The sequence below is a fragment of the Lutra lutra genome, chromosome 18, assembly GCF_902655055.1.
Source record: "Lutra lutra chromosome 18, mLutLut1.2, whole genome shotgun sequence".
NCBI lineage: Eukaryota > Metazoa > Chordata > Mammalia > Carnivora > Mustelidae > Lutra > Lutra lutra.
The window spans coordinates 2,943,139-2,969,357 of record NC_062295.1 but is presented as its reverse complement, the minus strand read 5'-3'; the positions used below and the strand labels follow the sequence as shown (position 1 = coordinate 2,969,357).

The 26,219-nt window shown below is 53.0% G+C and overlaps 1 protein-coding gene across 1 annotated transcript in view; it reads left to right on the top strand.

Moving 5' to 3' along the window:
* Window positions 1-26,219, top strand: part of TRAP1 (TNF receptor associated protein 1) — a 50,466-nt gene that overhangs the window by 15,350 nt on the left and 8,897 nt on the right. Inside the window, exons 2-11 of the mRNA XM_047714358.1 lie at window positions 11,555-11,719; window positions 13,101-13,183; window positions 14,338-14,478; window positions 17,432-17,503; window positions 18,865-19,025; window positions 20,146-20,255; window positions 20,781-20,854; window positions 21,600-21,755; window positions 23,371-23,491; window positions 23,889-23,958. Coding sequence (XP_047570314.1) covers window positions 11,555-11,719; window positions 13,101-13,183; window positions 14,338-14,478; window positions 17,432-17,503; window positions 18,865-19,025; window positions 20,146-20,255; window positions 20,781-20,854; window positions 21,600-21,755; window positions 23,371-23,491; window positions 23,889-23,958 — 1,153 coding nt within the window. The remainder of the gene's footprint in view (window positions 1-11,554; window positions 11,720-13,100; window positions 13,184-14,337; window positions 14,479-17,431; window positions 17,504-18,864; window positions 19,026-20,145; window positions 20,256-20,780; window positions 20,855-21,599; window positions 21,756-23,370; window positions 23,492-23,888; window positions 23,959-26,219) is intronic.

The following is a 26,219-nucleotide window of genomic DNA, read 5'->3' as shown; positions in this document are numbered from 1 at the left end:
ATCCTTTTAATGTCTGTAGAATTTGTAATGATAAGCCCACCTTCATTCCTGATGTTAAGGATGGGTGGTCTCTCTTTTCTTGATCAATTTGGGGGTTTACCCATCACTCCTGTTGATCTTTCTCAAGAATCAGCTGTGGCTTTGTTAATTTTCCTCAGTGTTTATTTTCTGTTTCATTGATTTGTGCTGTTTGTTATTTCCTCCCTTATATTTTATTTGCGTTGACTTTGTACTTTTTCTAAGATGAAACCTTAGGGCCTTGATTTTTAAAATTGTCTTCTAACCCGAGCATTTGAAGCTGTAAGTTTCCTGCTGCATGCTTCTGTGGGCGACCCCACAGCTTTTAACAAAATACGGTGTTTTCATTATTGCTCAGTAATCTCCTTTTGATTTCTTCTTTGACCTATAGATCATTTAGTTGTTTAGTTCCCAGATTCTTGGGATATTTACCTAGATACTTTGTTTTTACTGATTCTTATTTAGTTCTGTAGTATTCAGAGAGCTTACTTAGTATGATTTGAGCCCTTCTAAATTTATTACGATTTGCTGCCCACTTTATGGTCTTTCCTAGTGAATATACCATGAGCATTTGAAAAAAAAAAAAAATGCTTTCAAAAAGAACTATATATTGCACTTGGGTATATAGTATTCTATGAGTATCCTTATTTTTTCTTTTTAAAGAGTTTATTTGACAGAGAGCAAGAGAAGGAAGGGAACACAGGTGGGGGGAATGGGAGAGGGAGAAACAGGCCCGGTGGAGCAGGGAGCCCATAATGGGGCTCCATCCCAGGACCCCAGGTTCATGACCTGAGCCCAAGACAGACGCTTAATGACTGAGCCTCCCAGGCGCCCCCCCATAAGTATCCATTAAGTCAAAGTATTTCATACTGTATTTCAGACTCTCTGTCTCTCGATTTTTTCTTTTGGTCTCCTTCTATCATTCGTGGAGAGAGGGATATTGAATCTTGAGCTCTGAGTGTGTTTCTTGTAATTTTTTTTTTTTTTAAGATTTTGTTTATTTGACAGAGGGAGAGAGAACACAAGTAGGCAGAGAGAGAAGGAGAAGCAGGCTTCCCGCTGAGCAGGGAGTTTGACATGGGGCTCATTCTCAGGACTGTGAGATTGTGACCTGGGCCAAAGGCTTAACCTTTGTTAACCTAAGTTAACCTTTGTGACCTGGGCCAAAGGCTTAACCCACTGAGCCACCCAGGTGCCCCTCGTTTTTTGTTGTTGTTGTTGTTGTTGTTGTTGTTGTTTTTAAGATCTTTATTTTAGAGAGCAAGAGAAAGAGAAGAGCCAAAAGTTGGGGGAGTGGCAGGGGGGAGAGAAGCTCAGGATGACTACGCGCTCAGCACAAGCAGGGGAGCTGGGCACTAGCGGGTCCCATGACCTGGAGATGATGACCTGAGCGGAAATCAAGAGCCCATCTCCCAACCAACTGAGCCACCCAGGCACTTCTAGTTCTTTTAGTTTTAATGCCATATTTTCAAGCTCTGTTATTAGACACATATTTTGTGATTAAGCTTTCCTGGTGAATTGTATCTTTTATTCTGAAATACCCCTCTTTTTCTCAGGTAATACTTGTTTTGAAGCCTCTTTTGTCTGATATTCATATGGCCCCTCCGCCGTTGATGGGCTGACTTTGTGCGTGGTATCTCGTGTTCTGTCCATTCCTTTTCAGTGTATCTATGTTTTTATATAGTTTTTTTATTTAAGATTTTATTTATTTGAGAAAGTGTATGCAGGAGGGCTGAGGAGGGAGGGAGAGAAGCAGAGGGAAGGTAGAGAGAAGAGCCCAAGCAGGTTTTGTGCTGAGCACAAGCCCCGTGCAGGGTTTGATACCATGACCCGAGCCGGTATCAAGAGTCAGATCTTACCTCACTGAGCCACCCAGGCGCCCCTGTGTTTTTGTGTTTATATTTAAAGTGATTGTTCTGTACACATGTGTCATTAGGTCTTGCTTCATCAATTCTGACGATCTTTGCCTAATAATTGGAGCATTTAGTCCATTAATATAAAATGCATTTTTTGGTGTAGTTGAATTTATCGTTTTATTGTCTCCTCTCATTTTTTCTCCTTCTTCCTTTCTTTCCTTCCTTTGGATCAGTAAATATTTTTTAGAATTCCATTTTAATTCATCTAATGCTTTTTTAGCTATGCTGCCTTGTGTCATTTTTTTAGTGGTTTGTCTGGTGAATGCAGTGTTCATCCTTTCCATAGTCTGTTTAGAATTAGTTAGTATTGTGGTATTTTGTAGAAAATGTAAAACCTTGCGGCTGTATTAGTGTGCTTTTCCTCTCTCTACTCCGTCCTTTATGTGACAATTGTGTTATGTGTCACCCCATAAGACAATGTTTTAACTTTACTTAAGTTATTGTGTGTATTGTGTTTTATTGGGGCTCCATCCCAGGACACTGAAATCATGATCTGAGCCAAAGGCAGAGGCTTAACCGACTGAGCCACCCAGGTGCTCTGTTGTATATATTTTAAAGAAATTAAGAGAAAGATACTTACATATTTATCTGGGTTGCTGTTTCTGATGCTCTGCCTTCTTTCTTGAAGATCCAGGTTTCCATCCGGTAACATTTCCATTCAGCCTACAGAATTACAGCATTTCTTTTCCTGCTGGTCTGCTGTTTAAGACTTTAAAGATGTACCGTTGTCTTCTGAAAGTTAGCTGTCATTCACATTATTTATTTTTTTTTAAGATTTTATTTATTTATTTGACAGAGTTCACAAGTAGGCAGAGGCAGTCAGAGAGAGATGGAGGGAAAGCAGGCTCCCCACTGAGCAGAGAGCCAGTTGCGGGGCTCGATCCCAGGACCCTGGCACCAGGACCTGAGCCGAAGGCAGAGGCTTTAACTCACTGAGCCACCCAGGCGCCCCTGTCATTCACATTATTATTTTCCCATGTAATGTGTCACTTTACTCTGTCTGGCTGCTTCTAAGATTTTTTTTTTTAATTGGTTTCCAGCAATTGGCTATGATGTGCCTGGGTGCTTTTCTTTGAAATTATCCTGCTCGTGGTTTACTGAGCTTCTGAGTCTGTAAATTGATGTCTTTGACAAACTTTACGGGAAATTTTCAATCATTTCTTCAAGTATTTTTTTCTGCCCTGTTCTCTTTCTCCTCTCCTTTTGGAATTCCAGTTACATGTATATCTTTTTTCTTTTTTTCTGTCTATACCTGAGACCCTGTTCATTTGTTTTTAGTCTTTTTTTATCTGTTTCACACTGAATAATTCTTGTCAGTCTATTTTCAAGTTCACAGACTTTTCTTTGGTCTCCACTTGGTTGTTAAGCCTCCTAATTAATTTTTAAATTTTAGATACTGTATTTTTTATGCCTAGAGTTTTCACTTGGTTCTTCTCTTACAGTTTATGTCTCTGAAATTTCCCACCTTTAATTTTGAGCATATTTTGCTGTAGGTCATATAGTAGTGTAATGACTATTATAAAACTCTCTGATTCCAACATCTGAATCTTCTTGGCACCAGTCACCATTGATTGACCCTTCTCTTGCATAAGGGTCATGTTTTCCTGCTTTTCTGTGTGTGGAATAACTTGTTACTGCATCCTGGACATGGTGGCCGTTACCTTGTGGAGTCTCTAGATTCTGTTATATTCCTCTGAAGAGTAGTTCTTGTTTTCAGGTGGGTTATTAAACTGGTTGGAGCCCAGCCACAAACAGAACCATTCGATTCTTTTATCCTTAATGGACTGTTTGCAGCCTGCCCCACACATGCATGGTTCCAGGGGTCAGCCAGAGTTTATTCCCCAAATTGGGGGCTCCCTTTCTCTTACTCTCTCCTTTCTGCGCACACACATGCCTTCCACCTTTTATGGTTACTCTACTCTCTCTTCTGGTTCTTCTGGCCAGAAAGAGTGTACATCATGTGTGCGTCAGCCAGCCCACCTTGGTTGAGCCTGTCCCATTCTGTGCTCTTCCCTTCCAAGTGTCCGCTCTCATCCAGAACGTGTCTGCTTTTGCTCATTTCTCCGGAGCCTTTTAGGCAGTCCTTTTGTTGTGGTTCCGAAGTCCATGGTTGGTATCCACAGGAGGTTTGGGTGGAGGCTGTAACTCGGCCTGCTGACCCGCAAGTGGCACTCTGTAGTAAGTCGTTACATTGTTCTTACCTGTTCCCCACGTAAAAAGGGAGACTGTCCATTGGGATATGTAATTCCAGGAGAACAGTCTATATGTTTCTCATGGTTTAAAATACTGTGTCTGTATCTACAGTACTTAAGATGTCGTTACAAGGGGCACCTGGGGGGCTCAGTCGGTTAAGTGTCTGCCCTTGGCTCTGGTCGTGATCTCAGGGTCCTGGGACTGAGCCCCACATTGGGCTCCCTGCTCAGTGGAAAGCCTGCTCCCCCTCTCCCTCTGCCCCTCCCAGTTTGTGCACACACACTCTCTTTCTTCGTCAAATAAATAAATAATCCTTAACAAAGTAGATGTTGATACAAGAAGCAGAACCCTAGTAAGAATGGGTGCTTGGGTGGCACAGTGTGTTAAGCGTCTGCCTTTGGCTCAAATCATGATCCCAGGATCCTGTGATCGAGTTCCACACGGGCTCCCTGCTTAGTGGGGAGCCTGCTTTGCCTCTGCTTCTCCCTCTGCCTCTTTGTATGTCTCTCGTGAATAAATAAATACAATCTTTATAAACAAACAACCATATTAAGAACAATGGTAGATGTAGAGGGGAAATGAGTGATTAAAACAAAAAAGTACCCCGTGTGTTTGGACTTCTTTGCCTTATTTGGCTGCCCCTGTAGGCAGTTACATTTTTAATTCTTGCTTCCTCATGAGACATGGCCCTGCAGGACCACTAAACTGACAAATGTCCTGTGTCTGCGCATGGTGATGTTTGTGGTTATAAAAGTTGCATGTTTGTAACGAGAGCTGCTTCTGCACTAGAGGCCAGGGAGTCGGGAGAAGTTTGGGGGCTCTTGCCTTCCTTGAGTTTGGTACTAAGAAACAGACTTGTTCCTGCCCTGGGGTGGTGACACGTTCTCTGTGAGCAAAGTCAGTAGTAGAGGGGCGGCTGAGGGGCTGAGTTGGTTACATGTCCGAATGTTGTATGGATCTGAGGGTTGTGAGGTCAAGCTGGGCTCCGCACTGGTGTGGAGCATACTGGAAAACAAAAACAAAAACAACCCTAGAAATGCCACAAGCTGGCTTAGAGCTGCAGTTGGAAACGAGTGGCGAGTGGCATCGGAAGTAAGTGCTGTGAATTCACAGTGGGAGGGGCGCTTACAGGGTGTGGGGACAGGAGCACCTCACACTGGACTCTGAAACAGTTGGGGCGGAGAGAGGGACGTGCTTGCAGCAGGAGGAGACGGCGTGAGCGCTGGCAGGGGTGTGTGCGGTGTCAGATCCAAACTGTCATTCCCACTTTGTGTGACCCCGAAGCACCGCACAGGTGAACACGCAGCGCTTGCCGCCTGGCACTGAGGCTTGTGGTGTTTCCTTCAGGGTGTAGAGCAGCATGAAGACTGCTGCGGTGTAGGTAGTGTTCATATCTCCCTCGGGCGGGATCCCCTTTTGGTTTACTTGTCCAGGCGTCGGGGAAAGTTGCTCTCAGCAGTGCTGTTGATCCCTCTAGTCTTGGAATTATAATGGGAAGTCTGAAAGCCCTGGCTGGAAATACGGATTGGTTGTTTGTTCCTTTTTCCTATTGAGGAGGACTTCTGTTTCTCCCATCATGAATAGCAGATCATTCCAAAAAGATCATATTCAGTGGGGAAAACAACAGGAGTAGGGAAAGTGAGACATAGGAAAACGGTGTTGAATCTTGGCGTGAGGAAGGCCTTTACCAGTAGGACTGATTTTGGAAGGCCGCGACCTCGCCCAGGACAGCTGTGTTAATGTCACGGAGTCCGCGGCCGCGCTTGGCCTGCTCCCCAGCCGGAAAGTGGAACAGAAGCTGTGCCAGTGCTAGAAGCTCCGCGAGGGACCACCGATGACTCTGCCACAACTCACCATCCTCCACGCCCAGCATCCGGGCCATTAACCCCTATAGCGACTTCACAGTGAGTGCAGAGGCAGCACTGACGCGCTGTTCTCCAAGACTGATGTCGGGGCGATGGGGGGCCTCCCGAGAGGAGCGCACGGGGGGCGTCTGGAGGACCGAGCTGCCCTGGACACGCTGACATGGAGGCTGGACCTCGCCCATGTTCTCTCCAGATGCCAGAATGGCGAGCAGGACGAGGATGCGGGGAGGGGGCTGGTGGCAGGGAGACTGAGGCAGCCCCTGGGCCCACAGCCAGGCTGCTGTTCTGTATGGGGGACAGGGCGTGTGCTGATGCCGGCCGTTGTCATCACTGTCATACTAGGTACAGGTTACTGGAAAACCACAACAAAGACTGACTACATGAAACTATGAAGTGCTCTTACAAGTCAGTCAGAAAAATATAGTAGAAAAATGGTCATAGAATATCAACAGTTCATCATGAAAAAAAGAATTAAAAAAATGTTTAAAAATATGGATAGGTGCTCAGTCTTGCTCGTAGCAAGAGAAACGTAAATGAAAACTACAGTAAAAAGGTGGGCAAAGGTCCAGAGCTTCCCTAATGCCATCTTGGCGGTGTGAGGTGACCCCCGCCCATGCAGATGTGAGCCAGCGGTCCCTGGAGGGTGACTTGGCAGCATCGGCCACGGTATAAACTGGACATAACCTGGGACCCGGTGACCCCACTTACAGATCTGTACCCTGACGTGTGTCCATGCAGGAATGAGATGACACATGTACGAGAACGTTCCTTAGAGTTCTGTTTTCTGCTTTGAAAGTTTTTGTTCTGGAGTATCTTGAACCTTCACCGAGCTGCTCCAGCGGGAGTACGCAGGGTCCCCTTCCCTTACTTTCTCCTGATGTTAGTTAGCATCTTATGTCACTGTGGTACGAGGATTAGAAACTGCGGTAGCCGTGGTGCTCACTCGCGGGCCCGTCTTACGCACATTGAGCCCGGTTCCCCACGGACGTCCTTCTCTGTTCAGGACCCTACGCTGCAGGGCCTTTCCGGCTGTGGTGGTTCCTCGGTCTGGGGGTGTCCTTCAGGACTATGGCGGCCGGGAAGAGTACTGCCCGTGGTTTCATGGGATAGCGCTGGAACGGGCTGGGTTTGGTGGTGGTTTTATGATTAGGTTGAGAGGCATTTTTGGCAAGAAGACGGGGGGAGGGAGGCTCTGCCCTCCCACGCTACCACGGTTGCAGGGCATTGACCTGTCTTCTTCCTGGTGACGGTGACTGTGGTCATTTGGTCAGGAGGTATCTGTCACTTCTCGGCAAACGACTGGTTTTCTCTTTTGATGCATGTCTTGTGGGGGGTCCTGTGAGACTGTGCAAACGTTCTCGTGGACATTTAAACCATCAGCCGTTTGTACCGTCACAGCTGCTACTGTGCTTTCCCCGTGGTGACAGTGTCCTCCATTCCTTAGACACTAGTTAATTCTGCTGTGAGGAAGAGGTCTTTTCTCCCCTGGTGATTTACAAGTCCGTTAAGCACGGACTAACAGATAATGAGTTTATTCGCTGGCTGTAAGCCTACTGTGCGGACCGTTACCCTCTTGTTGCCCAGACGGTCCTAGATTTTTCCTTCGGGGTTGCCTTCCCGTTGGGAGCCTGTGCACTCTTCAAGCACCCCATCCTCGGGTCCCTTCCTCCCTTTTTGGCACCATCTTTGTGTTCGCCAGCAGCCCCGGAGAGCGGCAGTTACACACCAGGGTCTGGGTGCCGGGAAGGGTCACTGTCCAGCACAGCTCACCCAGGACTGAGGTGTTTCCGGAGACGGGGACTTGGGAGTGGCCCGTTCTAGGACAGTTGTCCTCCCTGTGCAGGTGTGCTCATTGCTGCTGCTGTTTCCTGGCCTCCGGGCCAGACACACACACACGCACACACAGACACCCATGTTTGAGAATCTCGCATCCATTAGCAGTGCGGTGCCACCAGGCCTCCCCCTCCTCCTTCGGCGACTGCTTCCTCCTGACTGGGGACCACAGGGTACTTACTTGCCTGAGCTGAGTAGCTGCCGAAAACGGTTTTAGAGGCGGTGACGATGCTGCTGCAGCGCCTGTGCACGGTGCTCTCGGAGGCTCCCTGGACAACCACAGCACTGTTTGGGGGGGTTTTGGTTTTTTTTTTAGATTTTATTTATTCCCGAGAGACAGAGGCAGAGGGAGAAGCAAACTCCCCAAGGAGCAGGAAGCCTGATGTGGGACTCGATCCCAGGACCCTGGGATCATGACCCCAGCTGAAGGGAGATACTTAACCAACTGAGCACCCAGGCACCCCCCACAGCACCCTTTTCTGAAGCCACTTAGGTTAGTTCTTGTCCTTTAGGTGCTTATGTTCATAAAACGGCTCTGGGCATCTGTTACGGTTTCTCTCTGAGTGCTCCCCACACCCCATAGGCACTTCTGGTTACTTTTCGGTCGTGCGAGAACCGTGGTTCTGAGAGTTGGATACACAAAAGGGCATACTCAGAAAGGTCACGTTCCCCTCAGCTCTGCTCTCTTGTCCCCACCCCCTCACTCTGTCTCATCCCCATATACCTGTTAGGGGTAGAGTTGCTGCCTCCCAAAAAGATGCTGAAATCCTGACCTTCGTGACCTGTCCGTGTGAGGTTATTTGGAAATAGGGTCTTTGCCGCTGACCATGTTAAGATGAGGCCGTTAGGGCTGGCCCTGGTCCAGAGTGACCATGTCTTTGTGAAACGGTGGGATTTGGACACAGAGTGACATGCAAAGAGGGACGACACCATGTCCAAGCCGAGGGACACCAGAGGGTACGGGGCCAAGGAGAGGGGCCCATGGCAGGTTCTTCTCAGTCTCAGAAGGATCCAGCCCCACCAACACTCTGATTTTGGACTTCTGGCCTCCAGAGCTTGAGATGGACGGTTGCTGTGGTTTCAGCTACACAGTCCGTGGTGCTTGGCCACAGCAAGCCCGGGAAATGGCACACACCTAGGTAATCCGTTTCTTACAGTTTGAATTGTGTGTCCCCAAAAGTTATGTCAGGGTGCTGCCGCTGGATACTGTGGAAGTGACCTTGTCTGCAAACAGGGTCTTTGCAGGTGTACATAAAGAGGAGGGTATACTGAATTGGAAGCCCCAAATCCAGCGTCACTGGTGCGTCTGACGCAGAGGTCGGGACATGGGAGACACACCTGGGGGTGACAACAGGCAGAGATCAGAGCCAGGCTGCTTCGAGTCAGGGACACTGGGACTGCTGGCAGCACCGCGAGCCGGCAGAGGTGTGGACCGACCTCCCAGAGCCTCTGGAAGGAACCTACCCTGCCGACACCTTGGTCTTGGACTTCTGGCCGCCAGGACCACCAGGGGCTGTTTGGGTTGTTGTTCGCCGCCCGGCAGGGGTGCTTTGTTCCAGCAGCCCCGGGGATCGATCTCACAGGTTTCTGGTTCCTCCTGCCTGTGTCTCTTGTGCATGGGGGCGTAAAACATGTGCATCTTTCGCACGGCTCCTGCCGTCCATAAAGCAGGGTGATGTGCTGTAGGTGACTCTTTGGCACTATGGGGCATTATTTCTAACAGCACAAGCCTGGAAGCAGCTTAAACCTCCAGCAGTCGGGTGCTAAACACAGGGCCACTGCCGCGGGGTGTTACTTGTTCGTTAAAAAGAATAAGGAGCTCTGTGTGCTGAAATGGAATAATGGGATGTGTTCTTTGTTTTTATTTAAAAATTTTTAAACATTTTTAACATTTGTTTGAGAGAAAGAAAGCATGAGAGAGGGGAAGGTCAGCGGAAAGCCCGATACAGGAGTCGATCTGGGACTAGCGGGATCATGACCTGAGCAGAAGGCAGAGGCTTAACTGACTGAGCCACCCAGGTGCCCTTATTTAAGTTGTTATTTTAATTTTTAAGCTGTGTGGATAAAGTGAACAATGCAGGTGGGCCCAGATAATTAAATATTTAGACTGTTTGGAAATTGAATATTTGGACTTTTTTTTTTTTAAAGATTTTGTTCACTCGTTTGGAGAGAGCTTTGCATGAGCAGGGTGAGGGAGAGAGGGAGAAGCAGACTCTGTGCTGAGTGTGAAGCCCGATGTGGGACTCGATCCCAGGACCCCAGGATCATGACCTAAGCCAGAGGCAGAGGCTTAACCACCTGAGCCATCCTGGTGCCCTTATTTAGATATTTTTAAGGTGTAGTGCATAGAGGTAAAGGCAAAGGTCATGTTATTTGTAAATCCAGGAATAAGCTTAAAGGGAGAGGCCAGTTTTTATACCTTGTAGGAACGTGCAAGTTGATATGTTGTTTTGAAACCTCCAGGTCCTTCCTGGACGTTGTGAATCATTCCTTTCTGACTGGACGTGTGTCGTACGCAGCAGGCGGCGCAGCTCCCGCGGATCTAGACTTTCATACGGGGTGTCCTGCAGTGTCTGACCTGTCTCCTGGAAAGCCTTGGGCATTAAGCACTGACTAAACCAAGCCTGCTTTGTCTTGATGGTCCTGGAGTCCGTGAGCAATGCTGTCCTGAAGGGTTGCTGCTAGGGTGGGCTCCGTCTTGCCGAGTGGGCTGGAGGTGTCCGCAGAGGGTGGCTGTCCTGCACGCCAGGCTGCAGACAGCTGGGGTGGGGGCTTTGCCTTCCTCCCTCGCTGTTGTTCCTCAGTCCACTTGCTGGGAAGAAGTCAGAGAACTATCGTGAGACACCGTGAGCCTCCTTCCTGAGTATGAGGTAGGGGAGATCATTTGCTGGTTTTTAGCTTTTAAATACACTATTTTTTTTTTTTTAAATGACAGTTGTGGGGGCACCTGGGTGGCTCAGTCGTCAGCCTCCAGCTAAGGTCGTGATCCCGGAGTCCTGGGATCGAGCCCTGCATCGGGCTCCCTGTTTAGCACAGAGACTGCTTCTCCTTCTCCATCTGCCTCTCCCTCACCTCATGCCCTCTCTCGCTCTCTCTCAAATAAATCTGTAAAAAAAAAAATAATAATAATAATAATAAAATGCTCTTTTTTAAAAAACCTGACAGTTTCAGACAAAAAGGAAAACTGTCATTGAGGTCTCTTTAGAACATGGTGAGGACTATTTCGGAACATTAATAGAAAAATTTGGATCCCTCTTAGGGCTGTATTTTTTTCCTCCTCTTTTTCATGATTGTAGCAGAGTAAGGAAGGCCGCTGTGTGTGACTTGGGCTCTGGGACACCGTGAGCACCGAGGCACACTGGACCCTGGTGGGTTTGTGCAGGATCTCTGGGGCCCCCATGGGCAGTGGGGACGAAGGCTTCTGCCCACATCCTGCAGCTCTGCCTGAGTTGGGGTTTCTTCTTGGAATTTGATATGTGTGAGGGTATGTCGCCAAAGTGTACTCTGATGTGCCTGCCGCGTGTCCAGCCCTGCCACCCCGAGTGCACCCAGTCCCGTCTGAGATACCCACTGCTGCTCAGCGTCCGGTCACTTTGATTTCCCCTGGGGGACAGTGGGGCTTTTGAGCACCAGCCTGCCTTAGAGATCCCCACGGGAGCGTTTGCAGGACCCAGCAGACGTGTTTCCGATGTCTTACTCAGTGTTCTTCCTGCATGTTTGTCTTTCCAGGAAAACCTTTTCTGTGTCCTTGGCGCACCCCGGCCTTGTCCAGGAGCCCCAGGCGAAGCCTGGCGTCGAGCTTCCAGGCTGGGCGGTTCTTCAGCTCGCAGGCCGCGGAAGGCCAGACGGAGGAGCCCCTGCACTCCATCATCAGCAGCACCGAGACCGTGCAGGGTACTGTGAGACTGGGCCGGGGAAGCTCTTGAGGCAGAGGCAGTGATGAATAGAGCCACGCACTTGCTTCAGACGAAAGGTCTTAGTCGGAGGGAGGTTTCCCCCCAAACAAAGCATCCTCCGTTTCCGGCTTGGCCAGGAGCGGCTACCCCCCCCCCCCCCCCCCCCCCGCCCCCGTCCTGGTGTGTCTTGCCCCCTCTGGTGGTCACCCGTGAGCTTGCGGCCGGCCCCCTTCTCAGAGTGGGGATTCACGGCACATCTGCTAGCGATCATAGCAGCAGGGTGTAAACCCGGCATTGGCCGTGCCCTCTCGAGCTGGCCTGTCAGCTCAGGAGTCTAGAAAAGCAGGCTCCGGAGCCTGTCAAGAGCCAGTCCCCACGTGTGTCCATTTCTGACTTTCACGTGAGAGGACAACACGGTCTTTGATGTTTGGGTTAAGAAGTGAGATCTTGTTTGTTTGCTTTCTGAATAATTAATTTGGAAACCACTTTTTTTTTCCTAAGATTTTATTTATTTGACAGAGCGAGAGAGCACAACCATGCAAAGCAGCAGTGGGAGAGGGAGAAGCACGATCCCCACTGAGCAGGGAGCCTGATGTGGGGCCCAGTCCCAGGATCCTGGGATCATGACCTGAGCCAAAGGGAGTCGCTTAACCAGCTGAGCTAGCCTGGGGCCCCAGAAAGCACGGTTTTGAAGAATAGAATCTAGGGTCTGATTGTTAGAGCCAGTCTGACTCTCATGTCCTTGGGAAGTGCCACCCTCAACAGGTCCTTGAACTGTCCTAAAGCGACAGGTCTCAGTGGTGGGGAGCAGGGGCGGCTCCCTTTGCCCCTTCCTGTGGCGAGAGGGGGGGCCCTGGCTTGTCCTCTCTGACACCTCCTGCGTAAGAGCCCCAGTGACTTCATTTCTTTTTCACTTTTTTTTTTTCTTAAAGATTTTATTTATTTGTCAGAGAGAGCGAGGGAGAGAGAGCGAGCACAGGCAGACAGAATGGCAGGCAGAGGCAGAGGGAGAAGCAGGTTCCCCGACGAGCAAGGAGCCCGATGCGGGACTCGATCCCAGGACTCTGACATCATGACCTGAGCCAAAGGCAGCTGCTTAACCAACTGAGCCACCCAGGCGTCCCAACTTTTTTTTTTTTTTTTTTAAAGAGATTTTGTTTTTAAGTAATCTCTACACCCACGTGGGGTTGAACTCAAAACCCCCAAGGTCAAGAGTCGCACGCTGCACTGACTCAGCCAGCTGGGGACCCCTTTTGTTCACTCTTTTGAAAAATGTTTAAAATTCGTTACTTGAAACATTCTTCTGAATGTTATATCGCGTGTTCTTCCAAGAAAATAGAAACTGCATTTTACTGCGTCTGTCTGTGATTCATTACCAGGTTCCGTTTCCAAACACGAGTTCCAGGCTGAGACAAAGAAGCTTCTGGACATTGTTGCCCGTTCCTTGTACTCAGAGAAAGAGGTGAGGTGTCCGTTGCTCAGTCCCGCTGCTAGTGGCGTTTCCTTTTGAAAAAAACGATTTTTATGCTGCTCTAGAGACATGCCTGGTAGTATAACAGCTGTAAGAACGCATCAGATTTGGACAGACCTGGATCTTAGCTACCAGCACGAGTGTTTTTATTAAATCCATTTGGGTTTCATGGACAGAGAGGCCCCGAAGATTGTGCTAGATTGAGTCCGGGAGTTATTTTTGCTGATGGTTTAGAATCCCTCCTCTCCCGCCCCCACCCCTCGATACTGGCGTGGGGGCCCTGGGGTTCACTTCTGTGGGGGTGGCAGTGTGCTCGGTGGCCCTGTGTTACCGTGTCACCTGGTGGGTGGCCACCAGATGGACGGTGGGGCTGCTGGAGCAAAGCCCCTGGCCCCATGTGGAGAGAGCAGGGGCTGGGAGGAGCAAGGAGCTACAGGCTGTGGGAGAAGCGAGAACAAACAGTCCGTCGTGTCCATGCTCGTATTGCTAGAGTGCAAGAGGGGAATTTTGAGGAAGGGTAAAGCACAAAACTCCGAAGTTAAGAGAGACTTTTTGGGAAATACTTCCCGGTCTCGTGCTACTGCATGCCATGTTCAGGCATCCCCGTGAGCTCCAGCTTCTGTGCTCTTGGGGTCCTGTCACCACGCTTCCTCCCGCACCTGCAGGAGGAAGGTGTGTTTGAGGGAAAGGTGCTTCTCAGACACAGACGGGTGGTTGCGCCATGTGGCCTTTTCCTCCCCTGAGCACGGTAGGCCTTTGTTGAAGGAAGCCAGAGAGTTCTTTTCAAGGAGTAGAAGAAACAGGCGTTGGGGGATATTTTGACATCCCTGTCCAGAGTCGGGCAAGCAGTGGGGGCACGGGGCTCTTCAGGATGGAGCTGACGTCGCAGGTTGGCACCTGCTTGATTTTCGGGAACGAGCAGCAAGGTTCGGGTTCACTCCTTAAAAGCAGCTGCGTCAGAGAGAAGCCCTGGGCCTTCAGTCATTTTGGGACCTGCCCTGGAGAAACCGTCTCTGAGAAAAGTGGGAAGTCTTTATGGTTAAAACACAGAATATTCTTCGGCATTTCTCCCCGACTTGGAACGCACACTGCGGCTGCTGACCAGGACGGCCCGCGGTGCTAGCACCTTTTTTCTGCTCCCACAGGTGTTCATACGCGAGCTGGTCTCCAACGCCAGTGACGCCCTGGAGAAGCTGCGCCACAAGCTGCTGTCGGAAGGTCGGACGCTGCCGGAAATGGAGATCCACTTGCAGACGGACGCGGAGAAAGGCACCATCACCATCCAGGTGGGCCTCCGGGTGTCCCGCCGCGGGCACCGGCCCTCTGCGCTCCTGGGCCAGGGGAGCCGGACGGGCCTTTTTGTTCCTTCTCCAGGCTCCAAGTGACGTGCCAGCACATCTGCCTTCGTTGTCAACTCTTGTTTTAGTTTGCTGTAAAAATAATGCTTGTTCAATGTAGAAAATTTGAAAACACAGAAAAGCAGGTTTAGAATTGCCCCATCATTTGAGGCTGATGATTGTTAGCCTGGGTTTTTGATGTCTGCGTTTATTTACACATTGTTAAGCTTTGTGTTATTTTTAGTGTTCCCTTTTTACTTTTTTTTTTTTTTTTTAAGATTCTATTTATTTATTTGAGAGAGAGAGAGAGCATGAGAGGGGAGAAGGTCAGAGGGAGAAGCAGATTCCCCGTGTAGCTAGGAGCCCGATGTGGGACTCGATCCCAGGACTCCGGGATCATGACCTGAGCCAAAGGCAGTGGCTTAACCAACCGAGCCACCTGGGCGCCCCCTTTTTACATTTTTTTTTTCCCTTTTTACATTTTTAACTGTAGTTTTCTCCCGTAATGCATGTTTCCCCACGTCACTGAGTATCCTGCAGTACTGTCTCGTCACAGCCCGCCGTTCGGATCGGTGGTCTTGCTTTAAATGAAGCAGTACTCGGGGCTTCTGTAGCCTCTTGAAAATAGCAAGGTCAGAAAGAAAACAGAAGCAGGGGACTCCTTAAGCCGTGACTGAGAGACCCTGTGTTGCCGAGACAGCTTCTTCAGCGTCTGGGGTGATGGCTGAACTGGGGGGACGCCTGCAAGGCAGAAGCATGAGCGTCGGGGGCTCTGAGCGGATGCTTCCGACCTGGGTTTCCCGCTGCCTCCCAGGGAGCTGGGTTTGGCTGCTTGGGACGGTGCTGGCGGGGGTCTCTTGTGCCGTCTTGTGGCTCATTCCGTCTGGGCTGCATGTGGGTGCCATTTTTGCTGCTGTTGTAGGAAGCTTTACTGATGTAAGATTTACACACAGTAAAATTCAGCGGGCTCAAGTGCACACATTGCTAGTGCACCACCATCCTGTTTCCTCCCCCCAGACCTCCACTCCCTCCCCAGCCCATCAACCGCTCATGTGCTCTCTGCCCCTTCGGGTTTGTATTTTGTAGAATTCCGCAGAAACACAGTTTGGTCTGACTTGCCCTCTGCAGAATGCTGTGAGCTTCACCCCGGTGCAGTGCGTGTCCTGTTTTCTCCCGGAGAAGTGTTCTGCCGCACGTGTGCCATGCGCTCGGGGTCCACTCGCCATGACATGCCTTCAGCTTGTTTCCAGTTTGGGGTGTTAGGAGTAAAGCTGTTCTGGACACGTGTTTTCATTTCTCTCAGGTGCATGCCTAGGAGTGGGGTTGCTGGCTCCAGGAGAGTGTGTAACTGTGAGAGCCGCCAGCCAACCGCAGCAGATGTCCCCATGTGCTTGCCTGGCAGTGGTGGCTAGAGGTCACTGCTGTGGTCCTTGCCTGTGCCGGCTACTGTTGGCCGCAGAGATTGGGGCCGTTCCAGCGGCTGGGTGTGGTTTTTTATTTTTTATTTTTCATTTTTATTTTTATTTTTTTAAGATTTTATTTATTTATTTGACAGACAGAGATCACAAGTAGGCAGAGAGGCAGGCAGAGAGAGAGGAGGAAGCAGGCTCCCCACTGAGCCAAGAGCCCGATGCGGGGCTCGATCCCAGGACCCTGGGATCATGACCCGAGCCGAAGGCAGAGGCTTTAACCCACTGAGCCACCCAGGCGCCCCCACGGTGGGATTTTAATGTACGTTTCCCTCATGATTAATGGTCAGTCCTGAGCATCTTGTCAGGTGTTTGCCATTTCTGTATCTTCCTTGTGAAATGTCCAGATTTCTGATTCATCTTTTTTAAAGATTGTATTTATTTATTTGAGAGAGAAAGAGAGCATGAGAGGGGAGAAGGTCAGAGGGAGAAGCACACTCTCTGCCGAGCAGGGCACCTGATGCAGACTCGATCCGGGGACTCCAGGATCACGACCTGAGCGGGAGGCAGTCACTTAACCAACTGAGCCACCCAGGCGCCTTTCTGATTCATTTTTAATCAAGTCGTTTGTTTTTTTAATTGAGTTACAAGACTTCTTTATACATTCTGGATCTAAGATCCGTATCAGATACATACTTTGCAAGTATTTTTTTCCCAGTCTGTGGTTTGCCTTTTAATTTTCATGGTGGTTTTTGAAAAGCAAAAAATTTTATGGGGCGCCTGGGTGGCTCAGTGGGTTAAGCCACTGCCTTTGGCTCAGGTCATGATCTCAGGGTCCTGGGATCGAGCCCCGCATCGGGCTCCCTGCTCAGCGGGGAGCCTGCTTCCTCCTCTCTCTCTGCCTGCCTCTCTGCCTGCTTGTGATCTCTCTGTCAAATAAATAAATAAAATCTTAAAAAAAAAAAAAAAAGAAAAGAAAAAGATTTTAATTGTCGTGAAGCCTGGTTGATCACTTTTTCCTTCTGTCTCATGCTTTTAGGAACGTAAGAAATCTCTGCCTCTTCCACGGTCCGATTTCCTCCCGTGTTTTCGTGTAGAAGCTGTGCAGTCTTTGCCTGTCCTCTGTGCGTCTGAGCTGTCGGGGACCTGGTGTGAGGGGGGCCGAGGGTGGGTGCAGTTTCAGCGCCATCTGCTTTCCTTTCCCGTCGAGTTCTCTCGGAACCTTTGTCGCAAATCAAGGGACACAATCTGCGCAGCTGTTTCTGGACTCTCTTCTGTCTCTTGGCTCTCTGGGTCTCTCTGCTAGCGGGGTTCGTTCTGGTGTGGCCCGGCCCCCAGGACTAGAACTGGTCCCCGTGACGGCGTGTGCTTTGACTTCCTTGAGTCCTGCCTGGCACGTGTAACTGATGCCACTTGCCCCTCGGGGCTGTCCGCCCACGTCCGTCCCAGCTCCCAGGTGCTGGCCTTGGAGCTTAGCCTGCCTCTCTCCTCAGGACACTGGCGTCGGGATGACCCAGGAAGAGCTGGTAGCCAACCTGGGAACGATCGCCAGGTCAGGATCAAAGGTAAACTCCATCCCCCCCCCCACCCCACAGTCCCCTTCTCAGGTGCTGCATTTTCTGCCCTCAGGGCTCGGGGCTCTGTCCCCGAGGCTGCCCTGACCAGAGAGGGCAGGACCCAGTAGGCTTCACTTTACCCTTCACGGGGACCCCTGGTTTCTTTTCCTTGTAGATGATGAGGTAGAATTCAGTACCTTCTCCGTAGCTAGAAATCAGCCGACCTCAGGCTCCAAGCCTGTTGGTCTGGAATGCACCCTTCTGGTTCTGCATTTCTCCATCACTCAGGACTTGCTTGAGGTGGAGGGGCCCGGCAGAGGTGGTCATCCTTCCTCTCCATCCTCAGCCCTGTTCACAAGAATAGGTCACGCCGGTGGGTGGTCGACTCTGTGGGGAGGACGCACCCTCGGTGTCGCAGCTGCTGTGTGACCCTTGAGGGGCGGGTGGTCACCGGACCTCTGCCAGCAGCAAGTTGGAGGCTGGTGGCCCTGGGCTGCTGCATGTCTCTCCTTGGTTTTGTGGGCCTATGTGCTGCCCAAAATGGTACCACGAAATGACAGAAGCACTTGAAATGGTCTAACCCTGGGTCCGAAGTGACTTGCAGAAATTCTGCCTTTAAGAAAGTATGTTGCCATGACTGTTCTTCCCTGCCATTATTTTGATTCTGTTTCTGTCAAGGAAAGTCTGTGCTGTCGCACACAGTAGCCACCAGCTACACCTGCCTGTTTGAATTCACGTTAAACGTAATTTAAAGCTTGGTTCCTCGGGCACACCAGCCCGTGTGAGTGCTCGGTACCCAGAAGTGGTCTGCAGCCACCCTTTTGGGCCACATAGAACACTTTTGTCTCGCAGACGGCGTTGTAGCAACAAGTGTGTGTGTTTTTCTGCATTTTTAATCTTACAAACTTTGATAAATATGAGTCATAAAAATTAAGCACCTTCTGATACCGTATCAAGCTTGAATGTGGTATATACCATTTACCCTTGAAGCTTGGAATCTTGGAAACCCCAGAAGACACATTCAGGAGAACTGCGGGGGTCCCTCTTTCCGTACCCTGCCTGCTCAGACTGCCACCCCAGCGACCGGGGAGTGTGGCCTGCAGGCCTCCTGCCAACAGGCAGGCTTACGGGCTCCGAGTCAGATACAGACCCAGTCCCCCTGCTGCCCAGCTGGGGCTCTCCGGGCCAGTCACCTCGCCGCCCACCTTAGTTCCTAGGCTAGACCACGCGGTGAAAAACCACTCAGTGTGGTTGTCTTGACGATGAAGGGTGGTCCCCACCAGCACTAGGGGGATGGACACGGAGTCACAGACATCTTTTCTGCCAGGGGGAGGGGCTGCCCTCCGTCTGACCAGTCTTCGCCACCACAGGCCTTTCTGGACTCGCTGCAGAACCAGGTGGAGGCCAGCAGCAAGATCATTGGCCAGTTCGGAGTGGGTTTCTACTCCGCTTTCATGGTGGCGGACAGAGTGGAGGTCTACTCCCGCTCAGCGGACCCAGGCAGCCCCGGTTACCAGTGGCTCTCAGATGGGTGAGTAAATGAGAGCAGGCCTCACGTCACACACAGGGAGCTCCCTGGGTGCGCCACGGCCGGGCGCACCTGATGCACACTGCACGAGTCAGCTGGGGTATCCGCACTTCCCTTGGAAAGTGAGAGTCTCCTGATGGCATGTCAGTGCACCTTCCTGGGCTTCCTTTGTGAAGCCTGAACCGCACTCTTTGGGGAGCCGGTTACTCTTTCCCCTACAGATGGCTCGTGCTGTCTGTCCCTCGTGTTTGTGCTCTGGAGTGTGGCCTGTGGCAGGCGGAGCTCCTTTGAGAGTCGCTGGCCTTAGGACTGGGCGGGCACCATGCATCCTCTGTTCCAGGGCAGCCTCGCTGGACTCCGTTCTGTGGGAGTTCCTGGGTTTGGCTCGTGGGCCTGCCCGCGCCTCCCCTGCCAGCTCGGGCCCGAGGAGTGACCTTTTATAGAGGCTCACTTGTTCCGCAGCCTGCTTGAGGGCTGTGGCTCTCAGGGTCGCTGGGTGGATGTTCTGGAAGAATCTCAAAACTCTCTTTGAGGAGAATTGGACCTTGGCCAAATGGAGGCGTGCACTTCAATAGGCTCAAACCTTCATTTCGAGTCCTTTCCCGGTGGAGGCTCCTGTCTGCCGTGGGGCTCCGGTGGCACACGCAAGAGGGGATCTTTCGGACCCAGCCCGTCTCCCTCAGGCAGAACTGCCATTTCTATTTAATTCTGAGAAGGCAGCACTCAGAGGAGACGGGCCAGGGTTTGACAAGGCACTTGTGGGGGTGCGTCCCCCTCTCTTCTCCTCTGAAAACGGTTTCTCTGCCTGAAACACGGGGTTGAGGGGGCTTAGCTTGACCTAGGGGCGGTCCCTGGGCATGTGCTCTTTCTTTTCGGCATTGGGACCACCTTGGGTGACCTTAGAGCCCACGAGGTGACACATGATGGGGGAGCCACACCCCCCATGGTGGAGACAGTAGCAGCCGGGGGCTCAGCTGGGCTCAGAAATGGTGGCGCTCAGGCTTGTCTCTGCGGGTGGGCTTGGGCCCTTCTTACGACAGTCCCAGGAAGAGTGACTGAACGTGCGGTGGAGGCCCCGTCAGCCTCACTGTGCGCAGCTGGCTTTCTCTTTCCCACATCTTAGGTCTGGGGTGTTTGAAATCGCTGAAGCCTCGGGAGTGAGAACCGGGACCAAGATCATCCTGCACCTCAGGCCAGACAGCAGGGAGTTCGCCAGCGAGGCCCGCGTCCGAGGCGAGCGGGAGCCGGGGCAGCAGGGGTGGGCGTGGTGGTTCGGGCGCTGCTCGGGCTGGTCACCTGGGCCGGCTGGCTCCGTGCGGCCGAGGGAGGCCGGGCCTGCTGGCGCCGTCGGGTTGGGTTCTGTCTTCCGCCCTCGGTGGTTGTACGCGGTGCTTTCCCCGTCGACCCCCGCCCCGGGGCCTGGCCTGTGCCCGCTTCGCGGAGAATAAGAGCGGGGCTTCCTCGCGGTGGGCTTCTCCTCCGGGTCTGACCGGGTGCTTATCCGAGGTGCCGAGGGTTTCCAGGATTCACCATTAACCTTCCATATGTCAGCCACCAAGAAGGTGTGGGGGTTTGTGGTGGCTGGGGCTTCAGATCCCTGGTTCTCGTAAGAGTTCTGGTCACCCTACCGTGGCCTGGCTTCGCACCCGTGAAACCACTGGCCTGGAGCCGTCTGGCGTGCTGTGTCACTTCCAGAGCTCTTGTGTATCCAGAAGCTTCCTGTATTCATTGTTGGTGTGTGTTTTTTGTCTCTTCAAGATGTGGTGACAAAGTACAGTAACTTCGTCAGCTTCCCCTTGTACCTCAACGGCAGGCGCATGAACACCCTGCAGGTGAGACCCTCGGCTGCCTAGCGGGCTCTGGTGGCTGTGGGGAACCGTTGGTACATTCCAGGGTCAGGGCTGAGTGGCGCTGTCTGAGGCCCAGCGCGGGGGTCCCTCGTGGAAGGCCAGGTCCCGACCCTTCTATGTCCTGTCCACATGCACCACGTGCAGTTTGGCCATCATTCGTGTGTTCACAGAGCCATAGTCTTTTCTAGAATGTTCTCACCCCAAAAAGGAACCTCCCTGCATTAGTAGTCGCTCCCCATCTCTCCTCCCCTTGCCCCCGACATGTCACATCAGTGGAATCAGACACTGAGACCTTTGCGTCTGGCTTCTCACCGAAACGGTTCTGGGGTTCATCCACACTGGAGCCCATGTCAGTCCTCCGTTCCTTTTATGGCGGAGTCGCAGTCCATGGCTAGACCATGTTTCTTCATGTCCGTTCACTTGTATTTGTGGTGTACCCCAGGCACGTGCTCACCTCTGGGCTGGCCTTTCCTGACCCCCTGTCCTGGGAGGGGGCCCTTGTTCTCGAGCCTCTTGTGTGTCTTTGTGGGACGCCCCTTCCTCCCCATGCTGGAGTCGGGGGCGGGGGCTTGCCCCCAAGCCCGCCGCCTTGCTCTGTCCCGTGGGCTGGGCCTTGCGTCATATGCGGGGTGGACTTGCCATCACCTGGGGCCATGGGCTTTGGCGGCCCAGCTCTGTGGGGAGGGCACTGCTGAGCCTCTGTGTCCTCCTGTGTCCCCATTTCCAGGCCGTCTGGATGATGGACCCCAAGGACGTGGGCGAGTGGCAGCATGAGGAGTTCTACCGCTACATGGCTCAGGCCCACGACAAGCCCCGCTACACGCTGCACTACAGGACGGACGCGCCTCTCAACATCCGGAGTGTCTTCTACGTGCCCGACGCGGTGAGGCCCGGCGGCAGGGATGCGGCTGCCGGTCCCGGGCTGCTGCTCCGTGGGGTGCGGGCGGGCCTCCCCCGTGGCGCCGGGAGCACTGGTCCTGAGTGGGGACAGAGCAGTGTGGACATCCTAAGAATTAACTTGGTAGCATCCGAATAAAAGCAGAATTCATGTCTCCGGTTAGGGGAACAGGGTTTTTAGGTGAGGGGGTGTCCCACGTGCCGTCTTGGGGTAGAGCAGAGACGTTCAGGCGCTCAGGCCTGGCTGTTGTAGAGCCATGGGGAGTCCCTCAGGGCAGCACGCGGGTGCGCCCCCGAGCCATGCGGCCCCACGGGGCTCCGTGGTGCTCTGATGCGTTGGTGGGCACTCCGTCCTTGTGCCTGGCCCCTAAGACCCCCAGCTCAGCTGCATGGCGAAGGTTCTGATGAATCCTGCAACAGGGAAACCTGCTAGGTGGTTGGAAGAGGTTCCTAGCCTTTTCTGATTGCTGCCCTCGTAACGCCCTGTGGCTCCCCCTTTTGGAAAGTGAGACCCTCACTGCTGAGTTCCACACGCTGGTGCCAGCGTGTCTGGGGCTCATTAGGACTGCCGAACCTCAGTGCTCCCAGGACCTCCTGAGTCAGAGTTTCCGTTTCAGCAGGTCCCAGTGTGGTGTGCGTGCAGGCTGCAGGCTTAGAGCAGGGCTTGGGGGACGATTGTGACTAGTTCAGGCTTCACGGGCCACACACGTTCTGGAGCCCTGCCCCCGGAGCAGGGACGCCCAGAGGCTGCAGAGGAGCCCAGCTGCGTTCTAAGAAACTGCAGACTCGGTGGTTTGGATTTCACACTTTTTTTTTTTTCCCAAAGATTTTATTTATTTATTTGACAGAGATCACAAGTAGGCAGCGAGGCAGGCAGAGAGAAGGAAGCGGGCTCCCTGCTGAGCAGAGAGCCTGATGCGGGGCTCGATCCCAGGACCCTGGGATCATGACCTGAGCCGAAGGCAGTGGCTTTAACCCACTGAGCCACCCAGGCGCCCCATGGATTTCACGTATTTTGACATAAGAAACCTTTGCCTGCTTTCACAGCCATTTAAAAATGGACAAGTTGAAAAATAAAAGTGTACAAGTTAGGTGCCCGGCAGGTCAGTTGGTTAAGCATCTGACTCTTGGTTTTGGCTCAGGTGGTGATTTCATGGGTCATGGGATTCTATTTCCCTCTCCCTTTGCCCCTCCCTCCTCAAACAAATAAATAAATAACATTTGAAAAATAAATAACTGAAAACGAAGTGGACAAGCCGTTCTGGGGCTACACCAGCCCGGTGATGAGCTGGATTTTCCCGTGGACTGTGTCTGGTCCCCGGCCGCAGTGGGTTTGGCCCTGCTCACAGGGACGTGCGCTTTGCCGTTGGTGTCCTCCAGGGGGAACGGGGCGGGCGCCGCAGCTGCCCGGGGAAACCCCACTCCCTGCTCCCCCTGCCGAGAGCGCGTAGGGCTCCTCCCTGGGCTTCCGGCTTCTGACCTCTCTTCCTTCTGGGTCCGCGCACGCCCCCCGCAGCTCCCCGGCGCAGACCTCCGTAGGAAGGGGTGGTTCTCAGCGTCGTCCCCAGAGCTCCCCAACACTGCTCTCTCCTCGCCCCCAGAAACCATCCATGTTTGACGTGAGCCGGGAGTTGGGCTCCGGGATCGCACTGTATAGCCGCAAGGTCCTCATCCAGACCAAGGCCACCGACGTCCTGCCCAAGTGGCTGCGCTTCGTTCGAGGTACAGGGCTCCGTGGCCAAGCTCTGCCGAGTGGGCCGCTGTGCTGCCGGCCAGGGACCGCGCGGCTCCCGGTGAGGGTGGGGGGCGCTCGTCTGCCGTGGGTGCAGGGTCCGGCTGAGCGGTCGTGGGAGGCCGCTCAGCCCCCCTCCCCGGGAGCTTCCCGCTGGCCGCTCTGGTCACGCTGCTGTGACCGGGCTGTGTGCATCCGCTCTCAGACATCAGCAGGATTTTGGGGCCGGAGGGTGTTGCCCCACTGATCCTCCCCTCCTTGTCTTTTGCCATTTTGCTGTCACCCACGTGTGGTCTCGGCGACAGGCGGGGAGGTGGAGGGGTGTGTATTGAGGGCCGGGCAGAGCCGCGGGTCTGCGAGCGTCCTGACGGCCCGTGTCTCGCGCAGGCGTGGTGGACAGTGAGGACATCCCCCTGAACCTCAGTCGGGAGCTCCTGCAGGAGAGCGCGCTCATCAGGTGAGCCGCTGGCGAGGGGCCAGTGAGGCGCCCGCTCGAGATGGGGCGCCCGCCTTTGCCACCAAGGGTCCCGGCAGGGTGTGGTGCTGCAGCGGGCCCGGGCCCGGGGGGCTGTGTGTGGGGAGATGCGCCCCCACTTGGACACGCTGGGGAGACTCCAGGCACGCCGCCTGTGAGGCAGAGGAGGCAGAGGAGGCAGAGGACGATGGTTAGGAAGGATCTGATCTTGGTCCCGGAAGGTCACGGAGAGCGTGAAGGCTTCATCGCTCGGAGACGTCGCTCTGGAATCCCTGAGGGCGGAGGGGGCTGCGTTTCTCAGCTCCCTACCCCGACTGTAGCAATAGCTCCTGTCTCCTGAGTGCTGGCGCTCCCCCGGACTGACCGTGACCTTTCCCGGGCAGCCTCTGTTGTCTTTTGAGGGGGCGCCACCAGGTCGTGGTTGCAGGAACAGTCCCAGACCAGTGAGGCCGGTCAGTGGTGCACCTGGATTCGGATCCGTGTGTTACCAGGGCAGGAGCTGTGCGGTGACTGCAGCCTGGCACGTGGGGCCTGACTTTGGACTTGTTGTCCCGTTGCTGGGGATGTTCACGTGGCACGTGACGAAGGGTGTCTGCCAGGTATCTGTGTCACTTTAGTCCTTTCCCCTGTGGATTTAAGCCGGCATACGTGGGGGTGCATTTTGCAGCCGTGTGAACCGCTGGTTGCTCCATCAAACGGTTTTTAAAGTTTTATTTTTTTGAGAGCGAGCGAGGGAGCCCAAGCAGGGCCAGAGGGAAGCAAACTCCCCACCAAGTAGGGAGCTCGACATGGGGCTCAATCCCAGGACCCTGACATCACAACCGAGCCTGAGGCAGAAATCCGACCGGCTGAGCCCCCAGGCGCCCTGCGTCCTCGGACTTTCAGTGTGTATTTGTTGTAGTATGTGTTCACTTTGAAATACCTGAAACTTATTTGTAGGAACTGATCACCCATTTTGTTTTGTGGGTTCTGGTATGTTCTTGTCCTCCTGCGTCTCGATGCCCCGACTGCGGCCAGCAGGAAGGAGCCTGGCCAGACGGGCCCCCTGCCCTTGGATGCGCCCGCGCTCTGCTTTCCGCGTCGTCGCTTCTGGCCCAAGACAGTCCAGGCTCTCCTTGTATTTCGCCTCCGTCTTGCCCTGACCCCAGGACCACTGACTCCGTGAAGGTGCCCTGGTTCCTTTGATTGGAGCACGGTGGCAAGAAGCCAGGATCTGGGCCCTCGGGCTGCCGATGCTGCTGGGGTGTCCTTTCTCCCAGGCCTTTTATCAGTCAGCTGAGGAATCCAGGAAGTCTGTGTGCGTGTGTGTGCGTGTGTGCGTCCACACCAGCTTGCCTCTGTGTCTGGCGACCTCTCCGATGACCTGCAGGCACCACTGGGACATCGGTCTTGACCTTTCCCATGTGTGCTGCTGTCTTTAACCATAAGCCATCGGCTTCTTGTCACCCCTAACCTGAAAGTGGACCAGTTCCCCACCATGCCGTGGCTGCTGCCCTCCCCTCGTGCTCGTGCCCCCTGCACCTGTGGCCTCTGACCTTCCACACCGGGCTGCATGGTCACCCTCCTGGGGCTCGATGTCCGGTCCTAGCCACTGTGGCTGCCCCACGCTAGGTGTGGGTGCTGTCCTGTTCTGCCCTTTGCCTGAGGGACTGAGAGGTTGGGGACAAGAGCAAAGAGGGAGGGCTTAGGGGAACATGAGACCGTTGGCCCCCTATCTTGCGTTATTATAGAAACACATGGTAATACTGCTTTTGTAAAAGAAAAGCAAAATATTGGCAAGGAAATGAGAATACCCGTAATTCCACTAATGAACCTGCTTATAATTTTATGTCACTCTGTAATGCCACAGTAAACACCCCAATCCCCCCAAAGTCTGAGTTTTGTACAGCTGGTTGTGTCTATAGCATGCGCCGTGTCAGCCCCGGTTCAGTGCCCGGCATGGGGGGGCGGGTGTGGATCCCCGCAGACACACTGCAGTGCGCAGGAGGTGGTGGGGACAGGCTTGGCGCACGCGCACCCCGCAGTCTCTCCATGTCGGGATTTTTCTGCTCATCTTTCCAGCGTGAGGTACTTTCTCACGTCCTTAAGAACCATTAGAGGATGTGATGTTTGGCCTGGCGGCTTTTAACATTCCTTTAGCCTGGTCTTCCCCATTGAGCACGGGGGCTGTTCCGTGCGCCCCCGCGGAGAGCGGGTCCGTAGAGCTTGCTGACCTTGGTCTCAGGTGCGATCTGCAGTGGGAA